The sequence below is a fragment of the Penaeus chinensis genome, chromosome 17 (genome assembly GCF_019202785.1).
Source record: "Penaeus chinensis breed Huanghai No. 1 chromosome 17, ASM1920278v2, whole genome shotgun sequence".
Taxonomy (NCBI): Eukaryota; Metazoa; Arthropoda; class Malacostraca; order Decapoda; family Penaeidae; genus Penaeus; species Penaeus chinensis.
Window position 1 is genome coordinate 5745299 of NC_061835.1, and position 12500 is coordinate 5757798.

General features: G+C 31.9%; 2 protein-coding genes across 6 annotated transcripts in view; one reads left to right on the plus strand and one right to left on the minus strand.

Annotated features, from left to right (window-relative positions):
• LOC125034261 (E3 ubiquitin-protein ligase FANCL-like) overlaps positions 1 to 11652 on the plus strand; it is an 11962-nt gene extending 310 nt beyond the window's left edge. For 2 of the 5 annotated variants that reach the window (XM_047626002.1, XM_047626001.1), the window contains exons 2-11: positions 6251 to 6353; positions 6720 to 6839; positions 7115 to 7171; positions 7548 to 7690; positions 7915 to 8029; positions 8403 to 8556; positions 9357 to 9481; positions 9623 to 9838; positions 10432 to 10503; positions 11571 to 11652. In XM_047626002.1, the coding sequence (XP_047481958.1) occupies positions 6261 to 6353; positions 6720 to 6839; positions 7115 to 7171; positions 7548 to 7690; positions 7915 to 8029; positions 8403 to 8556; positions 9357 to 9481; positions 9623 to 9838; positions 10432 to 10503; positions 11571 to 11597 (1122 nt within the window). In that variant the 5' untranslated portion in view covers positions 6251 to 6260 and the 3' untranslated portion in view covers positions 11598 to 11652. The remainder of the gene's footprint in view (positions 1 to 6250; positions 6354 to 6719; positions 6840 to 7114; positions 7172 to 7547; positions 7691 to 7914; positions 8030 to 8402; positions 8557 to 9356; positions 9482 to 9622; positions 9839 to 10431; positions 10504 to 11570) is intronic. The other 3 variants (XM_047626003.1, XM_047626000.1, XM_047626004.1) reach the window with 2 other exon arrangements.
• LOC125034262 lies at positions 232 to 5190 on the minus strand. The gene has a single exon (XM_047626005.1). The coding sequence runs from the start codon at positions 3868 to 3870 to the stop codon at positions 2836 to 2838; it is 1035 nt and encodes a 344-aa protein (XP_047481961.1). The 5' UTR covers positions 3871 to 5190; the 3' UTR covers positions 232 to 2835.
• Positions 11653 to 12500: the final 848 nt, after the last annotated feature.

Sequence of the window (12500 nt, forward strand, 5' to 3'; positions counted from 1 at the left end):
TTAGAGCAGGAACAAAGTAATATTTTCACTTTGTTACTTCTTCTTCTTCTTTCTTCTTTTATAGGGTTTTTAGACTTTTGAAGTCTATATTCCCTGGATCTGTGTTTCTTGGTTCTTCTTTGTTGATTGAAGTTCTTTATATTATATCTATTATTTTTGATCTTTGTAGGAAGATCTTGAAGTGTCTTAATATGTAGTATTTCTTAGCTGGTGAATGGTCTGCACCTGTTATTAAAAGAGACATATTTGGATTATTTATTTTTATTCTTTTTAATGATTCAAAAAGTTTTTTTCTATGGGAGTTAAATCTTGGGCATTGGAGTGTTAGGTGTTCTATGGTTTCTTCTTCATATTGGCACCATCTGCATGTTGGGTCTGTCTCCATTTTTATTCTATATAGATGTTGTTTTAGTCTTGTATGCTTTGTTTTTATACGTGATAAACAGACATCTAGTTTTCTATTTTTTGATCTTGTCCAAAGGTTAGGTTTGTTGTCTTTAATATAATAATTTTTTGTATTTAATATTTCTGATAGTTGTTCCTCCCATGTTTTTCTGCTTTTGTTTTTTATTTCTTTTTTCACATTATTAATGTCTTTTGTTATGACTGTGGGATTTGCTATTCTGTGTGCTCTTTTTGCCGCTTGATCTACTATTTCATTACCACTGATGCCTTTATGGGATGGGATCCATTGTAATTTGATGTTCTGTTTCTGTTTTGATAATGTGTGTATTGTTTGCTGAATGTCATAAGTGATGTGTTTGTGGTTTTTGGGTCTTTGGTTTACTATCAATTGTAATGCTGAATAAGAATCTGTGAAGATTACCGAGTTTGATATTTTATTGTTCTGAATATAATGTAGTCCCTGTTTTATTGCAAATAGCTCTGCTTCCGTGATATTTATATATTTTGGTAGCTTCCAGATTGTTGTGATGTTTACATTTGGAATATATATTGCGGCTGAAACTGACTCAGGTTCTTTTATTTTTGACCCGTCTGAAAATTTTTTGTTTATCTCTATATGTTGTATTTTCTAACCGCAAAAATTGTTTTTTAATTATTTGTTCTGAAAGTTCTTTTGGATGGTTGTTTATGAACTGAGTTTCTACATATTGAGAAATATCATACCATGGTGGTATTGGGGTTATATTTTGTACTATATTAGATTTTATATTGAGTTTTAAATCTTTACAAGTTTTTAATGCCCTGTAAATTAATAATCTTTTATCTTTTCTTATATTATATTCTTTGATATTATTTATTACTAGTTGTTTTAAGGGTGTTTTATTAGGTTTCTCTAATATTTTTGCTAGCTGAATGCATTCTATTTCTTTTATTCTTATTTCTATTGGAATAATGTTGGTTAGTGCCTGCATAGATATTATTGGGGTGGATCTGAAACATCCCGTTGCTATTCTTAGAGCTAAATTTTGCACTGTATCAAGTTTTTTTAATTCTGTATTTTTTGCATTTCCATAAATGGATAAACCATATTCTATTTTAGGTTTAATATATATATTGTAAAATTTTAACAGTGTTTCTTTGTTAGCACCCCATGTGTATGAAGCTAGTTTTTTCATTATATCTATTCTTTTTAAAGATCTTATCCTTATATTTTCTATATGTTCTTTCCAGTTTAGTCTAGGTGCATCAAATCTTAGTCCTAAGATATCATGATTCTTTGCAAACACCATTTCTTCATCATCTATTTTTATGATAGGAATATTTCTTATTTTTTTTATGTGTAAAACACATTATTTTGCTTTTTGTTAAATTAATTTTTAAATCCCATGTAGTGGCCCATTCTTTAAGGTTTTTTAAAGCTCCTTCTATATTATTTGTTGCTTCTGTCAGATCATTGTTTACTGTTATTAAGGTTATGTCGTCTGCATAAATTATTTTATTTATGATTTCAGGTAATTTTAAGTCTGTTATCATTATATTGAATAACGTTGGGCTTATTGGAGAGCCCTGCGGTACTCCGCTTGACATTTTTCCTTTTTCCGACAATTCTTCACCTATTTTTATTTTGAACCTTCTTTCTTTAAGAAAATTGTGAGTCCAATTTAATAAATTACCTGTAATTCCTAATTTCGACATTTTTATTAATAAAGCATCATGATTTATCGTGTCAAATGCTTTTTCTAAGTCTATGCATGCTAGTAGTGCATATTTTTTATCATTGATTGCTTTAATTATGTGTGCGTCTATTATTTGTAGCGCATCTGTTGTGCTTTTTATTCGGTCTAAATCCTGTAAGGTCTTCATCTAATTTGTTGTTAGTTTCTAACCACCACATTAGTCTCTTTGTTATTATATTTTCATAAATTTTTCCCAGTGAAGATATTCTACTTATAAATCTATATGATTTTGTTTCTGAAGGTTTTTTACCAGGTTTATTTAATGGATTTATTATAACATTTTTGAATTCTTCTGGATATTCTCCTTTATTCCAATAATTGTTGATTTCTTTTAATATTTTTTTTATTATTTTTTCTGGCGCATATTTATAGAATTCGTAAGGGATTTCATCTGGGCCATAGGCTTTATTTCTTTTCGTATTCCTTATGGCTGAGAACAATTCATTGATCTCTATATCTTTATTCAATTCCATATTATTTGGGAGATTTAATAATCTCTCTCTCTCTTCGTTTGTCAATATTTTCTTGGGCCTCTTATTTACTGCATTTTCATATTCTTTTTTGAATAGTTTTAGTTTTTTGGGCATTTCTGAAACTGGGAGATCATTCTCTATTAGAGTGAAATTAGTTATGGTTATTTTTCCTGTTATCTTTTTAAAGAAATTCCAGATTTTTTTTTGAGGAGTTTTAAAATCTAATGTTGTACAAAATTTTTCCCACGATTCTCTTTTCTCTCTATTATTTGTCTAGTTTTTATTACTAATATTTTATAGTCTATTTGGTTTTCTTTATTTGGTTTTTTCCTCCATTTATTGAAAGCTCTATTTCTAAGTTTTACTATTTCCTTACATCTCTCATTCCACCATGGTTTATTTGGTTTGTTTTTATTGATATTGTTTTCAAATTTGAAACATTTTAAACCTGTGTCTTTTAATAGATCTATTAATTCATTTAGGGAAGTTATATTATCTAAATCTTTATCTGTCAATTCTTTCTGGAATCTATTCCAACCTTCTTCTGTGTATCTCCATTTTTTTTCTTTGGAAAGGATATCTTTTGTATGATTATTATCTTTTATAATTATTGGAAAATGGTCACTTCCTAGATTTGGGCCTGTTTCTACTTCAAAATGCGCTAGCGATGGTGTTGCTAATACTAGGTCTATTGTGGTTCCTTTTGCACTTTGAGGATCAATTCTTGTAGTTAGGCCTGGTGGTGTTAATACTATTATATTATTTTGATTAATGATTTCAAATATGCTTTTGCCAGTTTTGTTTGCCAATTTTGCGTTCAATTTAGGATTCCAGCAGATATGATGTGCGTTGAAATCTCCTATTATTATTTTTGGGTCTCCAATTTGATTTATATAATAATCTATTTCTTCCGTATTTAAATTATTACAGGGATTGTACATCAGTAAAACATTTAGCCATTTGTTTTTATAGTTTATCATTATTCCTGATGTTTCTATTCTATTTCTATATCTATCACTTAAAATTATGGGTCTAAATTGAATATCATTTTTAATACAGAAAGCTAGGCCTCCTCCTGTATGTTCTATCCTATCTTTCCTTAATATTTGATAATTTGGTATGGAAAATTTATCTTTGCCTTTTAGCCAAGTTTCGCAAATACCTATTATTTCTGGTTGTTCTTTATATATCAAATAATTTAATTCTGACTTTTTGTTTTGTATTGATCTTATATTCCATAACATTATTTTATTCATTAAGGTGTTTGATCAAGTTTTTAACTGTTGGCAATATTTCTTTTATGGCATCTGTGAATATTTCTATCATTGACTTTTCTGAACTTAAATTGGTCATTACATTTGTAATTATGTTGACTATTTCATTTATTGTTTCAATCCATGAGAAATCTTTTATTTCCCTTTGGTTTTCATTTTGTGTTTTCATTTCTTTAATTGGGGTTGGTAATGTCCATGCTACAGGGGATTCATTTTGGAATGAGGGTTTAGTGAGGGCTTGGTTTAGACTGTTTTGTTTTTCCCTTGAGTATTCATTGTTTGTTTGTTTTGTTTTTTCTGGTGTGTTTGTTGTTTCGTTTTGTTTGTTGATTGTATTTTGTGTTTTTGTTCTTTTGGGCGTTCTTTGTTCCAAAGTTAAACTCGGAGATTGGTTTAATGTTTGTGCATATGTTGTTGGTGAACTCTGTTCTTTTGTTTGAGAGTATGTTTTTATTTTAACTTGTTGTTTGTTTGTATCATTTGTTGTGATCTGTTTATTTACTGGTGTAAATGTAATTGTTTCGTTAGTTAATTTCATTTGTATTGGTTTAAGTTCTTGAAACTGTCTTTTTATTTCTAAGTTGTTTGGTGTTATATTTTTTTTGTTTATTTCTTGTGCCTCCTTGTGAATTTTACATATGTTTGTGTTTGGTGCATGATTATTCTGACAATAAAAACAATATTCTAAGTTTGAGCAATCTTTGTAGCTGTGGTCAAATTGGCTACATTTACTACAACGTTTTTTGTTTTTGCAAGTCATTATCCCATGGCCATACCTGAGACAATTAAAACACTTTGGGATTGGGAAAGTATATTGATTCACAGTGTATGAAGTATGTCCTATTGCTACCTTTTCTGGTAGGGGACCTTTAAAAGTTATTCTTAATGATTTAGTTTCCATTCATTTGTTTTCATTTTCCTTATCTTTATTTATTTTTTAAATTCTTATTATCTCTATTATTTCAGAGTTTTTTCCACTGATTGATCTTATTTTTTCTTTTATTATCTCAGGGCTTATGTCTGTCTCTACTGGGAAAATTGTACCATAAGAACAGCCTAAGTTTTTACTAGAGGCAGGTTGTTTGCAACTAATTTGCCATTCTCCCAGATTTTGAATTTGGTGAAGAGGACTCAGTTTATTTATATCTTTGACCTCAAATCTGATTGCTTTCCCTTTACCCAATACTCTTAAGGAGTCTTCAATTATGTATTTTTGAAATTCTGATTTGTTTATGTAATCAGTTAATTTTATGGGATTATTAAAGTTGGATGCTTTTGTTTCACCAGCTAAGCTAATAATGATAACATTAGGGTTATCTTGCCTGTTTACAGTTGGGTCTTCGGATGTGACCGATTGAGCTTCCATGTTGTTCCTGCCGGCTTCGTGTTTTCTTTGATGCTTGGGATTTGGGTCTTGTTCGCTATCACTATTTTCTCTAGGTCTTCTGTTTGATTGGGAATCAAAAATCATTTCATTATGAGTTCCAGGCTTTTCTCCTGGTTCTGGGTTAAGTTCAGTGTTCATTAATAAGCTTATGATCACTGCACTCGAAGTTAAAGTATCTTTTTTCAGATGTTTACTCCGTGAAGGTTCGAATGGTTCTCACTTTGTTACTTGATACGACCTTTAAACCTAATTTTATGTTGTGCTGGACATTTTATCCTTTTTATGTATTATTTGTAAACATTCCATGATCACTGCTCTGCACATTGCATTTTAAACTTGAGCTTAATTGGTTTGTTCTTTCAGTGGGGATTATTATATGACTACATGATGATAACAGGTATAAAACACTGTTAAGCATCTTGCATTCACCATATCCAACAGGTGTTACGTTAAACTATATACAAGTATCTGAAGTACCTGCTTTCAAGTACCTGAAGTTATTGCACACCATTAGAATCAAGACTCCAAGAAAGTTTTCTGTTATACATAAGGATCAAGTTTTTGACATATTGATTGCAGTGTATAAGTAGCAGCTACACTCTTCTATTATTTTAGCAATGCCTATAATCTTATACATCCTATGACACATGGAGGGAAAAAGAAACGGTAACTCTTGTTTGCTCTACTGATCAGAATTTGTGTCATAAGTTTACCATTTCCTGACGGTACTTCATTCCATTAACTTAAGAAATAATAGAACTACTTTGACCACAGTAACTTCTGCCCCCCCCCCCCCCCCCCCCATCAGACTTATTTTACAGTATAGTAATCTGCAGTATAAGAGGGTGTTGTCTGAATCTTAATATTTTTTTAAAATCTTAAATTGTATTGTATTGTACACATCTTCACTACTAATTATTCTGTTGATCTCTAGGAGTCTGACATTCCTTTATCATTGATATTTACATGTTTCAGAAGGAATGTGATGGCAGGAGCATCCCTTGGCACGGAGTTTCCCCTCCTCCTCCCAACATTTGGTTCTCAGTCAACAAGTTTTCATGGCTTCCTGACTATTGGGGTTAGTCCACTTTGTTTTTCATTTTTCAAGATAGCCAACTTTGAGTTTTTGTATGTCCTTTATTTGTAACTTGGCATTCTAAGAATGGATTGTGAGGAATTAAGTTCTTTTTTTTTTTGAGAGAGAAATTAGAAAGCAAATTTAAAAGCTGTTTGAGTTACTCTTTTGTCTCTCAAGGAGATGACTATGATAGACTTACATGAGTAATTATTTTATTTTGTAACTGTTTACTTGTAAATTTTACAATAAATTTAATTTATATTGAATATCATTTAAATTATTAATATGTACATGTTTTACTATGAAAAAATTGCATGAAAACTTAATTTACAATATGACTTCTTAAACCTTTGCTTACCATTTCAGAGATATGACTATGAAGTTCACCTCGAAGTTCCCCACTTTCCAGATGTAAAAGGAATGACCCTGAGTACAGATGCATGGCTAGCATCTGTTATTAAAAGGTGTCAGGAGCAGTTGTCACAGGTATTTTTTATTGACAGACATCATCTAATGTACATAGTAAAATCTGTGCTGTTTTAAGAATTGATTTGCGAATCTTTTTTCATTAGCTTTTTAGCATTTTTTATTTTGATTGATCTACCCATGGAAATTAAATCTGTGGAATCTTCTTTGTGTTGATTTAGAATTAAGTACATGATTAATCAACATCTGATATCAAAAATGAAAATTGTTCTTTTGTTTTATTTTAGCTCTCCATACCATTTTGTATTATGCACTTTACTTAACTTTTTTCACAGGAGGAGAAAGATTGCCATACTGTTCAGGAATATTTAAGGAAATTTCAGCAAATATGTGTAAGTAAGATTGATTTTAGGTAAATGCAGTAAAGAAAGATTCTGTATCACAGAAATTTACTTATTTTTCATCCTGAATCTAGTATTGCATTAAATACTGAAAAAATTAACTAGGAAGTTTAGGTATGTAACAGAACTTGTTTTAAACATTACTAAATTGTTACTATTTTTTTAAGCAAAGTTGACCTCTGAGAATTTTGTCGTATTTACAACAAAAACTCTTAGTTCTCCGTATTTCATATGTTCAAAAGACATTCATTTCAGCATTTGATTAGCATAGTACATATAAACAATATAACTCACTGGTTCACATATGATAGAAATAATGAAATCTCCATCCAAATAGATATACATTTATCCCCCATCCCATTTCCAGGCTGCAGCCACTGAGAATGAAGACAGCGTATCTCTGCCACAAGATGCAATGTTTACTACCCTCCTTTCTCATATTGAAACTATAGGCTGGTCAAAAGTGTCCCAAGTTTCAACTGATTTCTCAATGATATATCTGGAGACAAAGTGGGTTTAACTGACGTTGTTTTTTATAGCGTGTTTTAGGGATTTTTTTTTTACCATTTTGTAAAGAATGAGTGAGTTGACTTATGGAGTGTGTTATTTAAAAAATGATTTTACTATTGATCACCAAATTTCTTTGGTACACATTATGTAGTGTGCTGCATATTAAAAGCAGAAAAAAATAGAAATACCAATCTAGAAAGTAACAAGTTGTCATTTTTTTTCAGAGATGAAAGTGAAAGATTACACAGTCTAAGAGCCAAAATCCAGCCTGGTTACCCTATTGTTGAGCCTGTTGTCGAAGCAGACCTGCCTGTTGACATTGATATTACGTGGAATACTGTAAGTCTGTGAGAATGATTATTATTTGCTTTCATGTTAGTACTTTGTTTGATGTGTCTTGGAAGATCAGATATCATTAGCTAGTCTTCAATATTATATGCTCATATTACTTACTCAATATTTTAGTAACATAAGCTTAATGAAGACTAGAGCCATTTCATCATCAGTTACTTTCAGGTTGCAAATTTAGCAAATTTAGACAATAAAATAACAATAGTTTAATTCTGTAAATGTGCTGCAATAATGTCAATAATAACATCTACCACAATTTCTAAAATCTACGTCGGTATTTTAATTACGAAAGTTGACAGTACTTTAATTTTTACAGTAATACCAAGGTTACATCCTCATACCCATTATCCAATGTCCTCAGAGTGAGGGCTTGTCGTGTATAATGTCGGCATGGGAAGAAAAGCTCTCCACCCTCCAGGAGCTTTGGGATGTTTTGGATGAGCTTGATGAGACAGCCCTCGTTCTCGACCCTCCAAATCCAACACGGAAGCACACCTCTCGCAGAATCCTTTTAAGTGAGATTTTGTGCTGTTGTTTTGCTTTGTGGCTCTTTTGCAGTGTAGCCTTGTCTCTCTCCCTCTTTCTTTTTTTCTTCCTCTATTTCTTTCCTCCCTCCCTTCCTTCTTTCCTTCCTTTTGTTTTTAATTTGTTTTTTATATTGAGGATGACAGAGGAAATTGATATGTAAGAATTCTTAATATTTAGCTGTTGATTTGACATAGTAAGCACTTGATTAAAACTGAAGAGTTTTGCACATCATAGAATACCTGGAAATTTATCCTGTGGTGCTATATAATCTAGTTAATTTCCCTGTTAATTCTGTGTTTGATAAATCTTTGAGAAGTCCCTAACAGAACTACTCTTTTTATCATAACAGTAAGTGGCAAAAGTGCATATGCTCATTTGAACTATGGCAAAAGTTTGGTTATTTTGGCATTAATAAGGAATGGAATAAACAGAATTCATATTGCAGCCTTTTATAGTGTGAATTACCAAATATTAAATTATTCTAATCAGATTTTATGATGGTCATATTCTTTATTGGATACTAAGCTATGGTAAGAATAAGATGATAATTAGTGGTATTTTGACATTCTTTGAGTCAAGCCCATCAACTAAACATATTTATAAAACTTTTTAAACTGAAAATCCAATAATTTCATGATATTTTCAGTATTTAGAAATTAAGATTTTTCTAGTATTGATAGTTTGTGCATTTCTTCTTCTTCTTCTTCTTCTTCTTCTTCTTCTTCTTTTTCCAGAATGAATGGCAGGTTTTAAAAAATCTTTCCTGACGTATATCTCTTGTGCCTAGGTAATCATGTGAGCATCCAGTTAACAGTATCCATTGCCCACCCTCGCAGTCTGCCTCAGTGCCATCTTTTGGGCTCTTCTCACCTGACTGCACCACTCAACGCCAGACTCACAGACAATTATAATGCAAGTTTCTGTTTCCTCGCATTATGCTGGAGAATGAAATTTTACCATAACACATTGAGAGGTCTGTACACATATGGGTTTTCCCCCCCCTTCGCATCACATGACTGATTACTTGTTCTGCTTTTTCTTTTTCTCTCTTAGGAATGGGACCCAGAAAGAAGCATCGTCAACAATCTGGAAATAGTGCTTGGGGTTGACGTGGTAAAAGCAAAGAGTAAAGAAAGCACGGTAGATGACGGTGGAAGTGACTGGAGTGCTGAATGTGCTGTGTGCTATTGCCTTCACCTTGAGGGGGCACTGCCAGATCTGACGTGTGATCACTGTTCTCAGGCATTTCATGTGCAATGTCTGTATGAGGTTAGTTACCCTTATACATTTTGTGTTTATTGAGGTGTTCCTTTTACTGTTCATGTGAAATAATAAAAGCCTTGAAAAAAAATATATTATATTAATTCTGGGTGCATGCACTGTTCACTGGTTTGGTTTTAGCAAAGAGCCAATGACTAGGACCATCTGATCTTACTGCTTTTCAACACTTCTATAATTTTGGGGAGAAAAAAAGGTTTTTATTATTGTTATTAATATCATCATCATCATTGTAACATTATCAACATTGATAATAGCAATAGATACAGAAATAAAAGTTAAGATAAACAGATGACACCTTGGTAAGTAAGTGCTTCTGGAGCCATCAGTGCTTAAACAAAATCAATAAAACAAAACCACAGGGAACAGTGCTTATACGTAGGCATCACCAATGTAAAATTTAAAATGTAAATCTATGTTGAAGTAAATTTGATTTGATATCACTGCATATATAATATATTTATGCAAATAATTTTTTACATATATGTCTACCAAAAAGTTTCAGTATGAAATTTCTTTGAAATGTGTTAATAATTTTGAGAAACAAGATAGCAATTTGATATCAAACTTATTTGTTTCCACAGTGGCTGTGCAGTGTACCAAATAGTCGACAGAGTATGAACTTTATCTTTGGAGAGTGTCCATACTGCACACAGGTAAGACTATCTTCATTACTTTAACCCAGTGCCAACGGGCATGACGTGTACGTACGTGCTATGCCCACTGTGAGTTACTTGTTTGACTGTTTTTACACATAGATGGCTGCACCTGCACTAAGTCACCAATGAGCCAATTACGAGTACTGCCTGTTTCACCCCATTTACCCTTTTCTTTGATTTATGAAAATATTCTATGTTATGTTAATTTGCTTTTACTAATGTTTATAACCTTATAGTAATTATAATGTTTATGATAAAAACAACACCATCGATATTCATAGCACTAGTAAAAAATACATTTTTCCTGCTAATTCAAATCACGTAAGGTCACAAGATCTACTAATTGACTCCTTTGTGGCTAAGCACTAACAGAGCCATCTATGTGCAGAGACATTTCACAAAAAAATATAGAAAATGAGCACAGCATTTCCTCCATTTTTTATTCATTTTCCCCGGCGGCATTAGGTTAATATTGTAATTGATATATATTGATAAGACCTTTTAAACATATGATAATCAACAAGAATGAAACATAAATTAGTTCACATATGCTTTATTGTTTTATATTTCTACTGATGCAGATGTATTGCATTGTTATAATGAAAGATTATTGGATGTTTTCTACTTTCTGAGTGGCATTGTCACTAAAACATTTCTTTTGGCTGTTTTATTCATCTTGTATGGAGATTTGCAAGATTTATCTATAAGCTTGAATTGGGTCAGGATATTTCTTTTTATTTTATAATGGATATCTAAAGTTTTATCCCTTGCCTTTACCATTCATAAATTTTTGATAGTCAATAACTGACTTTTGTTCTTCATGTTTATTAATATATGTCAGGCATAAGAAAGCATTGCCATTTTAATATATATACTGTAACATACCCATCTGATGTTACCCAAAAATAGTGATGCCACAAACATGTGTGTACAGTACTTGTACACGTTGTTTGCAAGGGACACCACTACCTCTTGCTTTTGTAAAGGATATTTAGGGACGTTCAAACACCCATACCCAAGGAAAGATGCTAATTTGTTGCAATTTTTTTTTTTTTTTTTTCCAGCTGATATCTTGTAAAGTTCCGACATGATAAAGAAGAAAGAGATGAACTGGAAATTTTTAATAAACCCTATATTTTCTATATAGAAAAGTGTTTTTCTAACCTCCTCTATCTGAAGTATTGTTCTTTGTTTAATCCTTGTATTTACTGCCCTCTTTATGTGTATGCAAACAACCAAGAAATGTCTTTCATGCCCTTGAAAAATTGTCAGATAGCTCTGTGAGAATTAAGAAATTCCTTCTGCCTAGCTCTTGGTTAATGTATAGAGGAAACCTTTGCTGACTGTGTAATTGAGGCCAATTGCCTTTGCACATAGATAGCTCCACAAGGACTTTGTCACCAATGAGCCAGTTCCTAGTGCTACATATCTCACCTGTTTACCCTTTTCCTTGATTTTTGGAAATATATTATTTTGTCATATATTACTATTAGTCATGTCAATAACATTGTAATAATTATAATGTCTATAATAATAATAACAGCATTGATATTGATAGCATTAATGTAAACAAAAAATCCCTGAAAACTCAAGGAAAGATGAAATCAGATGATGTCGCAAGTCTGCTAATTGACTCCTTGGTGGTTAAGCACTTGTGGAGCCGTATTTGTATGGAGATATTTCACAAAACAATACTGCAGTGAACACTACATTTTAGTGGAATCTGTTCAGTCAATATATACTTGCTGTGAAGACGCTGAAGTCACAGGGAATTTTACATACCTTGGTAGCATAGTCCATGTCTCTGGGCTGTCAGACCAAGAAGTCAGTAGGTGGATTCGCCTGGCAGCCAGAACCAGACCTTGATCAACAAAAGCATTTGGAGATGTTGGTACCTATGCAGAAGAACCAAGCTACATGTCTTCAAGGCCCTGATACTGCTTGTTTTGCTCTGTGGAAGCGAAACCTGGGTGCTATCAAGTGCCTTGGAGTCT